This window comes from Anas acuta, chromosome 1 (genome assembly GCF_963932015.1).
Source record: "Anas acuta chromosome 1, bAnaAcu1.1, whole genome shotgun sequence".
Classification (NCBI taxonomy): Eukaryota; Metazoa; Chordata; class Aves; order Anseriformes; family Anatidae; genus Anas; species Anas acuta.
This window is the reverse complement of record NC_088979.1, coordinates 11839180-11858393: the sequence shown is the minus strand read 5'-3', so window position 1 is coordinate 11858393 and position 19214 is coordinate 11839180. Positions and strand designations below refer to the sequence as shown.

The window sequence follows — 19214 nt, the reverse complement described above, 5'->3', positions numbered from 1 at the left end:
TGCCAGCGCTGGTGTCCGTGATTCCTCGTGCATGTGCCTTGAAAACATGGTTGGCCCTGAGTGTATTTGTCCTGAGAGCTCAGATGGTCCGAGGAGAAAAACACAGGAGATGGCCTCATGTGGCTGAGCCAGCTTCTTATAAACACTCCACAAAATTACTTAATGGAAATATTTTGCACTCCTCACCCAGCTGCATCTCTAGATATTGGACATAGAAAAACAGGTCTTGGGATCTTGCAATTTTCAGTTTTTTTCCAAACGCTATTTCCTCTAATTTTGGCTAACTGAGAGGCTCAAATCCATGTATGACTGTGATTTTGCTAGAAACCGTAAAGCCCTCTCTGGCAGGGTATTAGATGAAATTCAACCTGTAACAATGCCTTCTGCGTGATTAACTCGAAAGGCTTTTGGGTCATTCTGTACAGCATCCTTAAAAAGCAGTTCACCAGTGCTTGGTTGTTCACACCCGCTCTGCCAGGCATCTCACTTAGGTGTGACTACAGGCATCTAAAATTAGGAGTGTCAGGGAATGTTCCTATCATCTAATTTGGGCTTCTAGCTTGGTTGTCTAAATTAGGCACCTAGAGCCTAATTATACAGCCTGGTCCCTCTCTGTAGTGAAGGGAGGGCTCTGGAAGGCATTTTGGGGAATCTGATGGAAGTCAGAGAGCTCAGCTCAGAGGAGATGCACTTTGGTGCTGTTACGTGCCCATACGGAAAAAGATTGAACAAGCCCGAGGTGCTCGGAGAGATACCGAACAAGCAATGAGGCAAGGCAGAATCAGGCTGGCTGCATTTCTGCCGGTCTGTGTTATTTCCAGCCCCGATACGTAAACGAGATCCTCAGCTGTTGCAAATCGCCCCAACCTCGGGAGCTGCCTGGGGCTCTCGCAGCGTACCCTGGCGCGGGAAGCAGCCCTCTGCATTCCAGTCCCGAGTGGGAGTTATTCCTAAAAATAAGAAAACGCTCTTGCTTTTTTTTTCTCAGTATAGCTGAAAGAGCTCTTACTCTGCAGGCAGCCTGCCACGGCCCAGCCGCTGTTTGGTTTCCCTGTCTGAGGCCAGGACATGGTACCTGGGGCCGAGACGTCCGTGGAAAGCCCAGCACTTTGCAGAAGGGTGTCTGTGCGTGCACAAGATGCAGCAGAAAAGAGATGGCTCAGAGATTTTTATTTTTTTTTTCCATGTAAGCCTGGTACTGCTCTGAGCTTGGCCCTGAGAGCCGCTGGAGAAGCTGAATTTTGGGCTGTGGGAAGGAGGATGCCAGCAGAAGCAGGGGAGGTACACACCAGGGGCTCATAGAGGAACAAAAGGCAAAGGACGGGTCACTGGGTGGACAGAAAGTCACACAGCTCCTCCCCTGGGAAGTGCTGGGGAAGCAGCTCTTGGTGAGGCACACAGCAGTCAGTGAGTGGGCTTCGGTGAATAATTCGGAGCCTCTCGCTTTTTTTTTTCTTTTAATTCCTCATTTCTTGAATCCAGAAGTGAAAGGAAAGGAAAGGAAAGGAAAGGAAAGGAAAGGAAAGGAAAGGAAAGGAAAGGAAAGGAAAGGAAAGGAAAGGAAAGGAAAGGAAAGGAAAGGAAAGGAAAGGAAAGGAAAGGAAAGGAAAGGAAAGGAAGGAAAGGAAAGGAAAGGAAAGGAAAGGAAAGGAAAGGAAAGGAAAGGAAAGGAAAGGAAAGGAAAGGAAAGGAAAGGAAAGGAAAGGAAAGGAAAGGAAAGGAAAAGGATAAATGTTTGTATAAATACAAGTCAGCTGCATCAGGGAAAGTGAAAAGCAAACCCAGTTTTCAATGTTTTGATTTACTGCTAATTTAAACATTGGAGCATAATGTTCTTTGTGATGCTTGCAGACAAACCCCCAGTTGTGCTACCAGCTCTGCAATGCTTTCACTGCCCCTTCTGCTCTTCCTGCTTCTCCTTGCTCCTGTACCTCACAGTAACACCAGGGAGGGCTCTGCCTTGGCACCCCGAGCACTGCTGTGGCTGTACCCCAGCAGGGATGTGGGGGCAACCTCAGAGGCGTGGAGCTGTAGCAGAGCAGGCTATGATGTGGGATGGCATGGTTCGGTGAAATCAGGGTAGCTGCAACCCCAAGCTGCTTTTCCCTTGCATGGAGGGTAGCATGCTTTGTCCAGGCACAGGGGCAGAGTGCCGTGTCACTGGTGGCATGTCAGGGTCACCTTCAGGTCCGTGGGGATGTGAGTGAGGGGCCAGCAAGGTGTGGAAAGGGGGATGCTGGCACACAGCTAGCCCCCGGAGCTGTTCTGCCCTCTCCTGCCTCATCACTGCTACAGAAGAGCAGACGAGGATCACACCACAGCCTCACAGGCTCACGCTGACATTTCACAAACAGCAGAGAAAGGACTGAATGCAAAAAAACAAACTGGCTCCAAGTTCTCGATTTATACTGTTTTCTCAGGGCCCTTTTGCCAAGCAGCCAGAGCTTTGCGCCAGTTGCTGTTAGAGAAAAGCTTTCTTTTATAGGTAGTGTGAATGGACACTGCCCAGTTTATCTGAAAACAAAGTCCCTTCCCACAGCTCACATGAGCTGGCAGGGGATGAGGGAGAGAGAGAAGGTTGGGCTCTGTTGCTGATTTTTTTTTTTAGGCTGGACTACGAAGGCGCATTTGGTGGAGCCTGCATTATCTGTGCGAAAGCACAGCAGATGAAACCTATTAATGGATGTAACATGTGGCCGGGTTCAAGCTAGAGTGTCATTTGAATATAGGAGTCAAAGCCAATTTATTGTAACATATTTTTCTTTTCAAAATATTTTAAGAAAGACAAAAAAGTTTGCGCAACAACTTGGCAAGCAGGTCTGTTGAGAGGAGGTATTTTCTATCTTGCAGCTAACATAAGGGCTGAAAAATGTGGCAATGCCGAGCAGTCCTGGATTCCTTCTGGAACTGAAGGAAAGTGTGCGGGATATAATTGTGTAAGAGCCCAATAAATTTTCAAGGGTGGGTTTGTAACACTGCCTTGGGGGCTGCAGGTGGCTCCAGCAGAAAGTCATGGTTTTTATTTCGTTAAGAGACGTCGAATACTTTTATCTAGCTAGCTATGCACTCGTGCGGCCCCATCTAAAAGCCACGGAATTATTTTAAAATAGAAATAACCATAACAATCGCTGTGTTTCTTCCATGCCAGATGGTATAAAGATAAGTTGGATTAGTTTGCAGTGTGCATGTTACTGTGTGTGAGGGGGTGCGTCTGTGTGCTGAAGGCACTGAGCAAAAGCTAAGGCACAGAAATGAGCTTCCCTGGGGTTTTCAGAGCGATTTGCGTTGGTGCCCCGTGGTCTTTAGAGTATGGGTAAGCTGCCCAGCCAGTCCTTATTTCCTTGGGTGCCTTGGGAGGCGATGGCCTTGGAGCAGAGCTTCCCCAAGGTAGTGCCCAGATGCCGTGACTGCTCCTTGAGACTGAGCTGGGGCCACCAAGCTGCAGTTTTCATCGATTCCTGAGCTCTGGGGCAATTGCACTGCTGGCTGGTAGGTTGGACAGGGTCCAGCAGTGGAGTTCCTACAGGGAATTGCACCAAGGCAGCCAGAAAACTGATGTTTCTCAAAACTGTCGTGATCTCCCCAATTTCTGCTATTTTCTGTGCAGCTGGGCAGCTAAGAAATATCTGACTGCTGAGTGACAGCCAACACAGGCTGAGTGTTTTTATGGGCTAACACATTCTTGTGTGTGGACTGAGAAAGCTCTTTCCCACGTGCAGTGAAGGTCCAAGTACCAAACCCTGGTGGAGCAAGTAGACAGAAAACATATTGTGCCAAGAGAAACCACGGGTGAAAGAAAATGAACAGCATATTGTCATCCCAGGTCTGTTTGGATCCTGGATGTTCATGGTCTGGAGTTCCCAAGTACCTTCCCCATTGCCTCGTGAGATGACTTTTTGCCATCCCTTCCTCATAAGCTGCCCATGGGGAAGAGGAAGCAGATCTAGGTCCATAGCAAAGACGGGAGACCCTAAAACCTTCTTTAAAGACCCGTCCAGCTACACATTTGTTTTACCAAAGAAGCTGGCAAGCTCTAAGCCCATTTATTGAACCCTGTGCTAATGGGAGACAATTAGCAATCTCTCAGTGATTGCTCTCATGAGGGAGGTGAAGGGACAAATGGAAACAGCACCACTCGCCCCACCGCAAAGTCACAGCTTGTGACTCCCGTGTTTTCTAACAATAGATGTCACTTCCAGCAACGAGGCTCTTCCAGCAATGAGGCTCTAAACAACCCTTGCTGCTGCTCACCAGATGGTAGGAGCCAGCAGATGCAGAGTTTGTTCCCTTGTGGTCAAACAGCCTGCCATGCAGCCCAGTGGAAGTTTCCGGAAAGGTCCCCAGGACGGCTCAGTTACTTCTGTTAGCGTTTCCCAAGCTCCTGGTACAACGCTGAGGTTTGCCACTGGAACCACCTGGCAAGTTTTCAAAGTCTTCCACGAGCGATAAAGTTACCCCATCACTTTCTTATTTTGTCGAAGCCTTTGTGTCGGTCACTTGTCCTGAGCGTCTGTGGGCTGTGTCCTGTACTTGAGCAAATTGTATAAAAAGGATTATTTCCTTTTCTTGATGCTTGTTATTATTTTCATCCTTCACAAGCCATTTCTTCTGTTTCAGGATCAACACTCTGTGGTAGGCCAGGGAGCTGGCCCCACTCCAAGCTCCAGTTCTTGCTCAAATCCAAACACTGGAAGTGGTTACATGAACTCATCCCAGCAATCAATGTTGAATCAGCAACTGATGGAAAAGAAACAGGCTCTGCAACGGCAAATGATGGAGCAAAAACAACTCCTTCTACAGCAGCAGATGTTGGCAGAAGCTGTAAGTTTTCCAATCCCTTATTTTATAGGAAAAAAAAAAAAAAGATTTTCATGATTTTCATGGAAACAATAGAAAAGAAAGCTAAGACAGGGAGAAGAAAGCCCACAAGACTTTGAGGTCATTTTGGCAAAGCCTAGACCTTTTGGAGTGTGCCTCATATTTTTCAGCACTTTGCTAAGCCCTTTTGAAACCTACTTGGGTTTATGTGAAACAACTCAAGTATCTGAGCTACTGTTGCTTCATTATAAGAACAGTCTAAGCATATACTAAATTCAAGGTGGATGAATATTTTCAGTTGTTTCCCAAGTAAGGTAAGCTAAGGTGCACTGCGACACTGCTTTGACCACAGAAGAAAGCTGACTTCCAGGCCCTGCAACCTAGGCAGCATGGTATGAAGTGCTTGTGTGTAAACAAAGATTGGGTACACTGATTTTAGTGTTCAAGACAGAATTGTGTGCTTGGCTGGGATCATCCATGCATCTTCCTTTCTCCATTTCTCTTTATGCATTTCCAGATATTTGTAACCAGTTCTTCTCTATCCCTCAGTATCTGAGAGAGCAATTGGGAGTTCCTAGTCATTTTCTGAGGCATGATCTTGTTGGGAAAGATAAATGCTATAACTCACTAGTTTTGTTCCACGAAAATAGCACTGCTATTGATATCACACAAACTGAGTCCACTGAAGGTGCTTCATGACCCATCAGCAGTGCAGTGGGACCATCTGCCCAAAACAGTATCACATGCACTGTGCACACTCATCTTCACCATTCCTCCATAGTTCTGCTTGCCAAAGCATGGAGAAGAAAAGTCCTAGAGGAGCAGAGCCTCTCACATCCTTTGGGCAAGCAGAAAGTAACACTGGTGGCCTGCTGCAGCTAGGGAAGGGCTACAGGGAGGATGCTGGAGAAGGATGGAGGTGACACTGCCACCTACTTTGCTTCCCCCAGGCTGCAGTGACAGCAGACCCCAAGGCTATGGCATATGGACAGCCTACAGGGTAGACCCTATCCTGCTGGCCTGGTATTTTGAATCCAAACTTTCTTTTCTCTATAAAAACATAAGTTCAGAAATACTGGCATACTTAGTGAATGATGTTGAATAATTAAAGAACACAGAAATGGAAAAACATCCATGGTTTTATGTGGATGTTTTCAAAGCAGAAATTATTCAGATTTTATAGATAATATCTCGTTGTTTACAAATGTATTTCCATTCCAAAAATACAATTTAAAAAGCTCGAGTTTGAAGTTAAGGACTTCATTTGCCCTATAAAGGAAATAGTTGTTGGCTTTTTAATTTATGCAGAAAAGAACTGAAGTGTCAAGTCACCTCTGTGCTGCGGTTTTCTGTCAGAATTTTTATCAAAATGAAAATGTAATTGCTCATACAGCTATTTTAAAAAATAAGTAAAGCTAAAAAGAAATTAAAATAGCTCTACAGAATGAGATTTTTAGATCAGTTTGCATCTGCTTTTGTGTTGTGGACATAGAAATACACACAAAGCCAAGCTGCAGTTTTTGCAGGTATCACAGGGATTTCCTGGAAGTTAACTTGCCTTTCTTCTTTGTAAGGGTTTGGGCTGGCTGCTATGTTGAAACAAGCCCTATAAATCTTAATCAGGCCACTCACTCCCAGAATGTGTTAGGGAAATGCCTAAGTACCACAAGAAAGGCTCTTCCCTCTGCTTTTTTAAGAGCCCCTGGCAAAAGAAAAAAAAAAATAAATCACAAGAGAGTCCACTTGTGTGCTGTTTCAGGCACCTGAATGACTCTGATCAGCTTCAGACACCTGCCAGGCTCTTCCACATGGATGGGCTGGTTTGATGTTCAGGCAGCTCCAAGCTCCCTGAGGCAAATACAGGCGTGGGTTGCACCTGCTGGTGGTTCACTGGATGCCCTCGGCCTCTGCCCTTGTGGAAATGTCATTTCCCTTCCTGCCCAGGCTGGGGTGCACCTGGGGGACAGCATGGGGAGCCTTTGGGATGGCTTCCTCAACAACTTCTTCAGCTCTCCAAGCACAAAGCACAGGCCCAGTGGACTGCAGAGAAGTGGGTGAAGCGTGACCAGTAAGCATGATGCCAGGAGGCACATACACACCAGCAATGTGACAAATTTGTGACTGAGGTGGTCAGAGTCACGTTTTCCTGCCATGGTGCCTCATATTGCAAAATCATAATCCCAGAATCCCATATTAATTCAGGTGGGAAGGGACCTCTGGGTCCATCTGGTCCAACCCCTGCTCAAGCAGGGACACCCAGAGCAGGCCGCCTGGGGCCATGGCCAGGAGGTTGTAAGGCAGGGAGACCCCACAGCCTCTGGGCAGTCTGTGCCTGGGCTCCATCACCCACCCAGCACAGAAGTGGTGCCCAGTGGTCAGAGGGAGCCTCCTGTGTGCCAGTTTGTGTCCATGGCCTCCTGTCCTGGCACTGGGCACCACTGAGCAGAGCCTGGCCCCATCCCCTGTGCTCCCTCCCTTCAGGTGTTCACAGACACTGCTGAGATCCCCCTGAGCCTCCTCTTCTCCAGCCTGAGCAGCCCCAGCTCTCTCAGCCTCTCCTCACAGAAGTGCTCCAGTGCCTTCATCATCTCGGTGGCCCTAAATCCCTGTCCCTGTTGTACTGGGGAGCCCAGAGCTACTCTGGGTGCGGCCTCACCAAGAAGTCCTTGGGCAGTAACACTGCAGACACCAAGTCACAGCATCAGGGTCCAGGAACAGGGACGGCTGCACCTCGTGCTGCTGACTCCAGTGCCCATACTTAGAATCACAGAATGGTTTGAGTTGGAAGGGATCATGGCTTGGGTTTCTATCTTTTCTTCACTGGACATGTGCTGCTGCAGGCCCAAAATCAAAAATGTCCCCTACTACTTGGCCTTTTCAGCTTTCTTTTTGCACTGCCCTTTCCCCAGTGCTTGTACTCCTGGTGTAAGAGGTAAGACAGTGCCGTGTACGTGTATGGGGAAGCACAGGGCAGTGGTGAGTGGTATGAACAACAACCAGCCCAGCACAGTCCTTGCCAAACCCTGGCCATGTCTCCTGCCAGCATCCCTGGTGAGGAAAGATATGAGGGATGACAAAGGAATGGGTTTTGTTGATTTTTGTGGCAGCTCCTCCAATGTAGGAAGAAGAAAAAGAGGGAGGGATGGGACAAAGCATGTTTAATGGCAAGCTGAAATCCTTGAAATCCTCTTTGCCAGCTGTGCACATCAGCTGGTCAGCCTGGGTGGAATGGGCTGGTGAATATTGACGCAGCCAAGGGGCAGGTGTGGTCCTTGCAGGTCTGGTCCTCGTGCTCTCCAGCTGCATCCCGGCTGCGTGTTTGGGTTGGACCTGGGTGTTTGCTCTGCCTCTGTGCTCTCTGTCTTTCTCTGTAAGCAAACCCAGCTGCACAGGCGGGGAGGGAGGCATGGGGAACCATCAGCCCCTCTGTCTGATAAGTAAGGGGAGCAGGATGGTGCGGATGCGAGATGTGAGACTTTGTAGTGCTGTGCAGACATGGCCGATGTTCTCAGAGGCTGAGCAGCTCTCAGAGATTTTAAAGAAAGCTAGAACAGGCTCAAACACAAGACAATCAGCAGAAAGATTTCCATACAGGCTTCAGTGTGTGATGGCACAGGTTTGCAGATGCCACTGAAATCCTCTCCTGTGGACCAGAGAGGATAAAGGGAAGAAACACTTCAGCTTGTACATACTGAGAAAAGAAAGAGGCAGGTAAAACACAGAGCTGGGAAAATATAAAGAAAAGCAAACGAATGTATTTCTACTTTCATCCTCTAGGAGAAAATCACTCCACAAGATCAGCTGAACAGACACTTGACGCGACCGCCACCGGATTATAAAGACCAAAGAAGGAACGTGGTCAATATGCAACAAGCAAACCAGTATCCTGGTAAGTGCCCATCTGCTAAATAAAACTCTTCCCTTCCTTCCAGTTGCAGGACCATCCAGAAGAGCTGAGCATGTGCTGATAACAGGGGGTTGATTCTCTAGGTATCAGTGCAGTGAGTGCTGGCTGCTGCTCCCATGCTGTTTGCCTTACTGACCCCACCACTGAGATGGATGGGCTGGAGAAGCAGCCGGTGGGTCAGCAGGGCTGACACTGCACCTCTCAGGCACAGGGAAGGAGAGGGCGGTGCTCATCCCTGTAGCACTGCCTGGGGCTGATGTGCACCCAGGCACTTGATATAGAGGTGTCTTTGTGAATGTGCAGCCTCGCTCCATCCAGATGTTTCACGTACACGGTACATCTTGCTTCAGAGAGTAAGATGAGGAATGTGCCTCCCTTCAAATGGTAGATCATGTACAGCACGAGAACCCTTATATTGATGTTTAAGTATTCCCTGTGTCACCGCCATAGGCGACCAGTGACCATCTGAACTTTTGATTCCTTTTTTTAATATGCCATGGTGTGGCCTCAGTGCTGCTCTACAAGCAGCATTTCAACAGGCCAGTCAACCAGTAGGGTGAAAGCCCCTGCTTTCAGCCACAACTGCCCAGGGCAGAAAACTGCTAGCAACTCAGGACAGGGCTTTAGTTTCACCTCCTCAGCTCCTTGGAGAGCCTACTTTGGGAGCACAGGACTGCCTGCTTAGCTTTTCATGCTGCTCACCTTGCTGGTTAGCTGCAGGCTGCTCAGAGTGCAAAGGAAGAGTAAGGAAAAATTTCTGGAAAAAGAGAGCAGGTCTTGGGAATGCAGCAGATGGGATCAGAGGATGTTCTTTATCCTGCAAAGTGTCTGTGCATTTAAATATAAAGGGATCCTTTGCCTTCTAGTGTTATTTGTATACAACACACTGAGGGGAAAAAAGAGGTTTTGGTTTGTTTGTTTTTCTGTAACTGTTGGCTGTGCAAATTCTGCAGGGATCTGAGCAATTCCTTCCTACCTGTCCTTTGTAGCAGAACGTTTTCACCTTGTTTTGTTTTCAGTGGGTTCCCAAGTGCAGCTGGTTCCCATGCCACCCCTGCCCAAGCTGCTGGCCACAGCACCAACAGCCCATGTATATGTGGAAGGGCTGGGCTGCTCAGGCCACATTCAGTGCCTGCTGTCTGCACATCCCAGCAGTGACAAGCTTGCTGCAGTCTGGAAAGAGTTGCTTTCTGACAGGTCTGGGTGTTTCCCATCTCAGTAAACTTGCACAAGCATCACTGATGCCAGGGTAACAACCCACGGTGAGGACAATGCCACAGGGGATAGCGAGCCCTGTTTGCTGGCTTCATACCTCCAGTGCTATTAAACCAAATGCCTTGACAACACTGGCAGTTTGCTGGGGAATCCTGTGATTTGACGTGTTGTTTAAAAGCTCATTCCTGGAATCAGATGATTAACTGAGATTCTTGGCTCTTGCTTAAAAAACAATACAGAGAGAAAATGGAAATGACTGCAGCCACATCTGTTAAAGGCTCCAACATAAGTAGATCTCCATTGTTATGTTGCTTTCCTTCTTCTAAATCTGATGGACTCTTTGCCAGCCTCATGGTATTTGGAGTCGCATCTCCTGGGTTTGTGACATGTGGGATTGGCAGCTCTTGCCCATTCAAATCTCAACTCCCCACTGAGTATGCCCAGGCAGGAGAGCAGCTTTTTGGGCGAGCCTGGGAGAAAGGGCTGTGCTGGGAGCTCGCAGCAGAGCTACCAGACAGAGTGATTAGGAAACTCTTGCATAAGGGAGGAACAGCAGGGAATCTGTTCCCTTTTTCTGGGAATAGCTTTGCTCAGGTCGGGGAAGAAGAAAAACAAAGTTAACTAAAATACCGGAGGGGCCTGGAGACACATGGTTAAGCATTTTAGTCCTCTGTGCTTTTCCCTGTAGTGCCGGGTGACAGCAATAACCCCCCGTGACGCTAGCAGGTGGATCGGACAGTGAAGGAGTTTTGCAGAATTGCCACAGCCTGGGGTATCCAGCTGCTGTACACAGCACTGCTGGGGAAGAAACGTCTTCCCATCTGGAAGAAATCAGGACGGAAAGTATTTGTGTTAAAAATAAAAAGGATAAAAATAGGAATACAAAGAAAGAGGAAACTTCGTCTTTTGCACAACATGTACAACCCGTGTCCCAGCCACTCGTGCCCTTTAAAGTGCGTGGCATTTGCACCAGGAGTGCGATGCCGGCTCCTGGGGCTGCCCCATGGCTGGGAGGGGCACCCCGAGAGGGCTTCATCCCAGCGGCAAGTGAAGTGACCCCTCAGACGTGTTGCAGCTGTTTCAGTTCAGCTGCAGGGAGAGGACTGGATCTCCCCAGACACTGTTCCAGATCTTTGGGAGCACCACTGGTTTCTGTGCCACTCCTCCACCTCACTACCAGCCTGAGGCAGCAAAGGATGAGGGCATCGATCCCTATCACCCCTACAAAGAAGTGTGACAGCATTTCAAAGAAACAGAGCAATGTACAACCAACTAACAAAGCCAAAGATGAGGCTAATTGTGAGGTTAGCTGCTTAGCACTGATTTTCTCCATTTCCAGAGCTCAGTTCAGTCATCAGATGGCTCCCCAGCAGCAGCCTAGGACCCAGGGGAGAATCCGATGGTGGGTTCCTCAGGGCAAATCCTGTCCCAGGGGCTGAGCAGCTCTGGGGTTGTATTTGGATTTTAGATCAGCAGGGACAATCTCAGTAGGTTATTTATAAATAAGTAGCTCCTGCCTGGAGCCAGCTTCTGAGCCTGCCTTGAGGTGAGCCTGCCTAAGGTGAGCTTCTCAGTTTAGGTACCTATGTTTATATTGACTTGGATTAAGTAATTGTGGTTGTGAAGTCACACTCAGTGTTAATATTGAATTGGGAGCAAACTATTTTCAAGTAGTTAAAGAAACAAGGAACCTTTTGCTTCTATTACTAAACAGAAATAGCATACATATAAAAATAATGCAAAAATGGCAGAAATATATGATAATTTTTTCTTCAGTTCCAGTCTGAGGGAACTGAACATCATTATGGTGAAATTTCAACAGGAACAGTATATTAAACAGCTGTTACTAAACATAGACTTTTTAAATATGCATGTACATGATTTGTGTTCAAGAGTTTTGAAAGAGCTGGCTGAGAGGTTCTCCAAATTCTTAATGTCACTTTCTATTTAGTCTTGAAACTCCAATGAAGAAAGCTAAAGCCACAACAAAAAATAAAAGAGTAAGTAGGTAATTGATACTGTAATGACCTAATGCAGAGCTCAGCAAAAATAGTTGGGAGCTAATATAGCCCATATAATAAAGGATTTAGGAAGGGAATATAATTGATGTCAGGCCTTGTGGATTTATGTAAAAGACATCTTTTCAAAGTAGCATGTTTTTTTTTTGTTGTTGTTGTTGTTGTTGTTTTTTAATGAAGGCAAAACTTTGAATGATGAAGGTAATAGTTGTTTGGGTAGTGTGCTTTAAGCATCTGACTTGGTACTGTGTATTTTGATTAAAAAAAAAAACAAAAACAGAAACAAACAGAATGATACAAAATTAACATGGCACATAAGGAAATGGCTGGTAGGTCTCCAAATATCACTGCAAACAGGCTGTGTGATTACAGCCGAAAGGGCAGTCTGAGGTCATGCTGAACAAGAAAAAATGAGCTTACTTTACATCCATGTTGGAGTTGTGCAAGAGCCATTAAATACTGTGGGTAGCTGTGATGTACAGCCTTGAAATCAAATGCTGAAAACTGGCAAGTTCTGAAAAGAGCTAAGAATGAGTGAAGGACTGAGAAACATGCCACACATTGAGACTGATGTATCTGGAGAATGCTGCAGACAGCCACAGTCTTTAAGCACCTGCACAGTAAGAAGGGTTTGGTGATGGGCTGAGTGATAAAAATAATCAAACAGACTAATAGGTAATTAGATTGGATGATGAAGTTGAAGTTAGTCAAATTCAGCCTGGGTTTGTGGTATAAGGAGAACTAAGGCAGTGTCCCACAAAATTGCAACTATCTGCTGTATAGAAAATAGCAAAGCTCCAGCTCTGTATGTACTTAAACCTCCTCCGTCCCTCCTCTGGAAGAGGCTCGTGGAATTACTGAAATGTGAAGACAACTTGGTGGCAAGCCCCATTTGTCAGCTTTTCCCACACTTTGGGAACCAGCTCAGCATTTAGCTCATACAGAACCACGTAGCAAAGAATTCCTCAGATGACCCACATGTTGTGTGAAGAATTATCTCCTTTTGTTTGCCTTGAATTTGACTTCTAGCAGCATTTCTTGTAGGATTTTGTGGTCAAGAGGGCCAGCGGCATCCTGGCTTGTACTAGGAGTAGTGTAGCCAGCAGGACAAGGATGTGATCGTCCCCCTGTATCCTGCTCTGGTGAGGCCACACCTTGAGTACTGTGTTCAGTTTTGGGCCCCTCACTACAAGAAGGACATCGAGGCCCTGGAGCGTGTCCAGAGCAGGGCTACGAAGCTGGTGAAGGGCCTGGAGCACAAGTCCTGTGAGGAGCGGCTGAGGGAACTGGGGGTGTTTGGTCTGGGGAAGAGGAGGCTCAGGGCAGACCTCATTGCTCTCTACAGGTACCTGAAAGGAAGCTGTGGGGAGCTGGGGGTTGGCCTCTTCTCACAGGTAACCAGTGATAGGACTAGAGGGAATGGCCTCAAGTTGTGCCAGGGGAGGTTCAGGTTGGAAATGAGGAGACATTTCTGCTCAGAAAGAGCAGTCAGGCACTGGGATGGGTTGCCCAGGGAGGTGGTGGAGTCACTGTCCCTGGGGGTGTTCAAGGAAAGGTTGGACGTGGTGCTTGGGGACGTGGTTTGGTGGGTGACATTGGTGGTAGGAGGACGGTTGGACCAGATGATCTTGAAGGTCTCTTCCAACCTTAATGATTCTGTGATTCTAAAGGAATTTAAGCTGTGAAGCAGGTGGTCGAGTGAAGAGGGGGATTCTCCAAAGTGACATCTAGATCTAGATCTAGATCTACATCTACATCTAGAAAATGTTTGGTCTTCTTCAACCAGACCGTGAGGTCTGGGATTAATTGAGACCCTTGAAGTGCATAAGCAATCTGCCAAGATTGCACAAATGACTTACTGCAGCCTTAAAATAGACACTACATAGCTGCACATTTGCCACAGAAGTGAGCTTGTGTTGCGGTTTGGTGGCTGAAGAGAAAGGAAACCTCTCTTCTTGTGTTTTGCTGGTAGAGGAATATCCTCCACTGGGCAGCACTGGCCACAAAGCATAGATAAGTGGTACTGCTGACTCATAGTTCCAGCTTGCTGATGCACAAAATATGATGTTCATGTGCAGAAAATGCTTCAGAGCAAGGCATCTTGTTCAAGACATTCTGAATTTTTAACCTGTAGGAATTTGAATGACACCATGCATCAATGCACTGTTTAACACTTTTGTTTTCTTCTTTCCAGGTGGCTCACCAGCTGTGAGCATGAGCTCCAGCATGTCCTTATCAAACCCAATTTCAACACATAGCATCATGCCCCAGAACTCCAGCCTCATGTCCACCCCTGCTGGGACCCGGATGCCTTCTGTCCCTGCCGCTCGGAGTATGGGCTGCTACGGGAACCTTCCCTGCAACCAACCGAGCACATACAATGTGACTTCAGGAATGAACCAAATGCAGCCACACAGAAACCAAAATCAAGTCCTGCCCAGTCAGAACAACCCCCTGATGTCTCGACAGCAAACCATGACGCAGGGGAACAACGTAGCTACTTTTGGGACTGGGTCGGTGGTCAACTCGCAGCAAGCGAGACCCAGTTTGAACCACGGAGCCACGGGTATCCCCGTGCAGAGACCGGCCAACGTGATGATCACCGCTACCGCCACTGCTCAGAACTGGGCCCCGCAAGAAGCTGCTGTGAAGCAGCAGGACACGCTGAAACCTGCAGGGGTCCGTTTCCCCACGGGCACTCCGTACCCCAACCAGTCTTTGCAACGCAACATGGGCAACCCCCATTTTCCTCAGCGTGCTTTGGCACCTCCTAATCAGTTAACAGCGGGAGTCCAAATGAGGCCTCCCCTAAACCAAATGCACCAGACTCTAAATGGACAATCAGCTGGTTCACTACGAGGCCTAAGCATAAGACCTAACCAGCTCAGAGGACAGACTGTGCCTACCCTGAATCAGCCAGGAACAAGCATGACACCGCCGTCATCTCTGCCGTCTACCAGTTTCACGTCTACCAACCAAAACTCTCGGGCTTACCAAGGAGGCGACCACGGTAATGACCTAGCGTTTGACTTTCTGAACCAGCAGGGTGACAGTATAGGGCCTGCGCTCAACAGTGACTCAGACTTTATAGATTCTTTACTGAAAACGGAACCTGGTAACGATGACTGGATGAAAGACATCAACCTTGATGAAATTTTGGGGAACCACTCGTAAGTGACAGTACCGAGGGTGAAACCGATGAAGAAGCAGTAAGGACATTAGCTTTTTCTTTAGATGCCAACAATCTGCTTTATTAATTTACACTCCAGTAACTGGGCTGTCCTTTAAAATACCACATAGGGCAATTGCCCTGGTTGAAGAGTTGCTCAAGAAACCACACTGATGTCTCCCCCGATCAAACGATAATGTAAGTGATATTCACGCCTGCCACAAAGGAGTGAGAACACGTGAAGGGTCTGTTCCCCATGCTGGTGCCCAGTGCATGGCAAACACATCAGCTCATCTCGTGGGTGCTGTGTGGCAAAATGTGTTTAGCTTCCCACAAGCGCAAGCCCCAGACAGTGGTATGGGCTGTGAGACATCATTTTTGTGGGTGCAAGTAACAGCCCAAGTGGTCCAGAGCTCTTCAGTCACTGTCTTCACAGCCCTTAACTGCCCTGGGACTCCTCAGCCCTGACAGGATCAGGCCCTGTGTAAATCTCATTGCGTTGCAAAAAACTGTTTACTTCTACGTAGTACAAACCCACATTTGTGTTTCCAATTATTTTGTTTTAAACCCTCTGTGTTTTGTACCACACGAAAGGGTAAGTGGTCCTGTCCAAGGAGAGAAGGAAGCTGATCGTGTGACAGACATCAGTGCGTAACTCGGTGTGCTCTAGTTTTTGTTGTCTGCCTTTCTCCAGCACTTGCAGCCAGTACCAGAGGAGGCTGCCCTCCTGTCAGCAGCACAACCACATGGGGCATTGAGGGAAAAATGAGAAGAACGATGCCAAAGCTCAGAAGCCTTGCTTTGCCACCTTGCCCTACCCCAGGAATACTAGTGACTTAATGGACAAATTAAACGAGAAAGGTGCTTGTGATTTGACCCTCAGAGGCTACTTTCCCGGTCCAGCTTAGAGGAGGGCAAATACACACTGCTAAGCCACAGCAGCTATCCTCATTTTCATCTTAACCCATGGCATGTGTCAGGTAGCTCAGCCCAGTCCTCTTCTATAAAAAAGGCTCATCCCTGCAGAAATGCCAGTCCTGCTGTCTGGGGAGAGGCTCACATTTTGATTGCACAGCATTTTGGCTCCATCCCACTTTCTGTAGCTCTCCTTTTCTACATGGGGGGAGTTGAAAGAGGTCCACCAGTGGCCCAGGTCACCACAGTCTCCTTGAGCACAGTATGCGTGTGACACCCCTCACACATGTGTGACACATCAGCTGTAACCACCGGGGTTACTTGTGGTATCCACTCAGCCTCGTCCATGCTTGTAAATGAAACTGTTTGGGTGATATATTTCTGTCAGTCATCTGTTCTGGGTTTTGGGATGGCCCAGCTAGCGTTGCCTTGAGCGATTTCTATGTGTCACTAGGGAGTTAACCTGGGCCGTGGAGAGTTTGCAGCCACTTTGCCTTGGAAGCTAACAGAGCAGAGTAGTAAGGATATGGGTTGTTCCACACCACTTGGCCTCACTGCTAGACAATATTCCTGACTGTGTTAGATTTTCTTCTACAGGCTTGTTAGCAAGGACATCAGAAGGAGGTCCTATGTCACTATAATACAGCTCCACCGTGAGTCTGACAGGAGAATTTGTAGATGGGAACAAATCTTGCAATCCAAATGAAAATGCAGTTCTTTAAAATGATGTGGTGAGACGTGTTTCACAGCCTCCTCTGGATTAGCTAAAACTAGATGTGGCAAAGGAAGACAATGCCTACGTTCACATGCCACAGTGCCAAGAGGCACCGCTCTGCCCCATGCAAGTGCTTTATTCATCCTTGTTAGTGGCAGAGGGATGAGAAGGCTATCTGACAGTAGCCTCTGCACTTAACTGACCTAGTTCTCAAGAGAGGTTTTAATAAGGCTTTTCGAGTCGTTTCGCTTTGCCATTTCACGTGGGCACAATTTTTTTGTGATGCTTCAAGAAGCACAGTCACACGCACAAGTACCAGCACCTCCAGGAAAGGTGTAACATGGGCATTTAGTTAGACTTACCAGTTGAGGTGGGCTGGTCCACGATGCTGCTCATTCCCAGACACATTGTTCACAAGAAGGATGAGAAACCATGCTGAAGAGTCCCTTCTGCCCCAGCTAGTGATGGTTGCACAACCCTGCATTGCACAATGGCTCAGCTGCCCAGAAAGCTGCCTTTTCTCCCCAGTTTTCACTGGAGCGTGTGCAGCCCCTTTGATACGCCAGTACAAATTTTTCCAAGTCTTTAAGCAGCTTTTCAGCTCAGGCCACTGGTGACCCACCTCAGTTTGGGATGATACAGATGCAGTCTAACAAATGAGTCGTCTATAAATTTGAGCAAAACTAGGCTTGAAATAATAGCTACAGGAGTTTAACGTTGAAGGAGGATCAGCTCATCTGCCTTGTGCACAGGCATACCACCCATGAGCTGTGACTGCTGAATTTCTTGTACGAACAGACAACTGCGATGCTACTAAGGCTGAGGTTGACTTATTCTCATCATAAGCACTGAGCACAGTAGGCTGGTAACATCAGCTACTCTCACATGCCATTGAGAAAACCACCACTGGTTTCTCTACTAAGACCAGATTCTTTTCCAGATCCTCAAATGATGTAAAATAAATCGTTCAGACGAGGTCCCAAGCCTTCAAGCTTTTGTCCAGTGCTGGATTCAATGCTGAGCTTTGTCCTGTTGGCCTTACCCTACAGTGGAGAAGGCACTGGGCTGTCAGGGCCATGCCCAGGGTCACAATGTCATTCTGTCTTACTAAATTTAACAAGGTAGAGGCCATTTGCAGTCCTATAAAGATGCCTGATACATTTCAAACGTGAGCTTTTGAAAGACACTTGGAACCAAAACTTGAATCCGGTATCATTTCTTCAGAACACCCGTGTCTGAACAGAGTTAGCGTCCTTGTTTCTCTTTCTTTGCAATGGCTAAGTGCACTACCCTTATAGTCTATTTTTCATCATCAACCGGGCACTCTTCGCAGTATTGGGTTGTAAATATAAAGAATTATTTGTTTTGTAAACTTTTGTAAAAAAACAAAAACGAAAACAAAAACAAAAAGTAATAATATTTTGGTAGGAATAATAAAATCATATTATTTGGGTTATATTTATACATATGTGAAATAAATATACTATCAAAAGTTGTATTTTATACAAAAAGTCAATGGTTACCTTTTGTATTCTATATACAAAGTTTTGTATGATACGATTGTTTATTTTTATCTGCAGACTTCAACTTTGGATTTTGGGGGAGGGCAGAATGGGATCATGGTTAAATAGCTGGGCCTGACCCCAAGCTCACTGAAACCAATGGAGTCTTTCCATTGCCTTCACAGGGCTTTGAATCAAGCCTTTAAATCAACTTCAGATATGTTTGAAATCTGAAGCTCTCTGGAAACCTCAACATGAAAACATTCCAGGTTTCAAATTTTTTTCCCTGAAAAAGGCTTTTATTATTATTATTGTTGATGTTGTTGTTGTAACTCCCGGGAGGCAGGTGGGGACCTATGTAACTGTCATGTCCTTGTTGCATGTATGTCTGCTTTATATTTTCCCCATATTATAAACCAGTGTTCGCTATACAGACTGAAAAGAGAAGTTGCTGTACAGAAATGTTTGTGTTTATGCATTTTTACATGTGGCTGTATATACCTCCTAGTACTATGCAGTGACACTTATTTGACTCCATTTATTTTTCACCTAAACATGAATAGTATGTTTTTCAGTAGCTATCAAAACTCTGCCAAGTAAATCAATCAAAATTATCCCAAGTGTCTCTTTTCTTAATGTGAATTTTAAAATTAATGTCTGTTTAGTCAACTGCTCGTTCGCCTGGGTAAATTAAAATTACAGTGCTATTTTAGGAGGGGGTGAGGAAAATGTGCATCTGGCAGCTTCTGGGAGTTCTCCCTGCCTCTTAGCAAGAGAGCTGGGATTTTTTTCTACTGCCTGGAGCCCTGGTTTCCTTACCAGCACGGGTTAACAAACAACACATGGGTGTTTTTGCTCCTGGAGTATCAGTTGGTATAGTCTTGCAGCACAGTCTTGCATATATGCTCCGAAAACCGTGCAGTAGGAACGAGCTTGCAAGTATCTATCGACCCAG

At 46.8% G+C, this 19214-nt stretch overlaps 1 protein-coding gene across 1 annotated transcript in view; it reads left to right on the top strand.

The window, feature by feature from the left end:
* MAML2 (mastermind like transcriptional coactivator 2) overlaps window positions 1-18873 on the top strand; it is a 206036-nt gene extending 187163 nt beyond the window's left edge. The window contains exons 3-5 of the mRNA XM_068669679.1: window positions 4618-4821; window positions 8596-8707; window positions 14153-18873. Of these exons, the coding sequence (XP_068525780.1) occupies window positions 4618-4821; window positions 8596-8707; window positions 14153-15132 (1296 nt within the window). The 3' untranslated portion in view covers window positions 15133-18873. The remainder of the gene's footprint in view (window positions 1-4617; window positions 4822-8595; window positions 8708-14152) is intronic.
* Window positions 18874-19214: the final 341 nt, after the last annotated feature.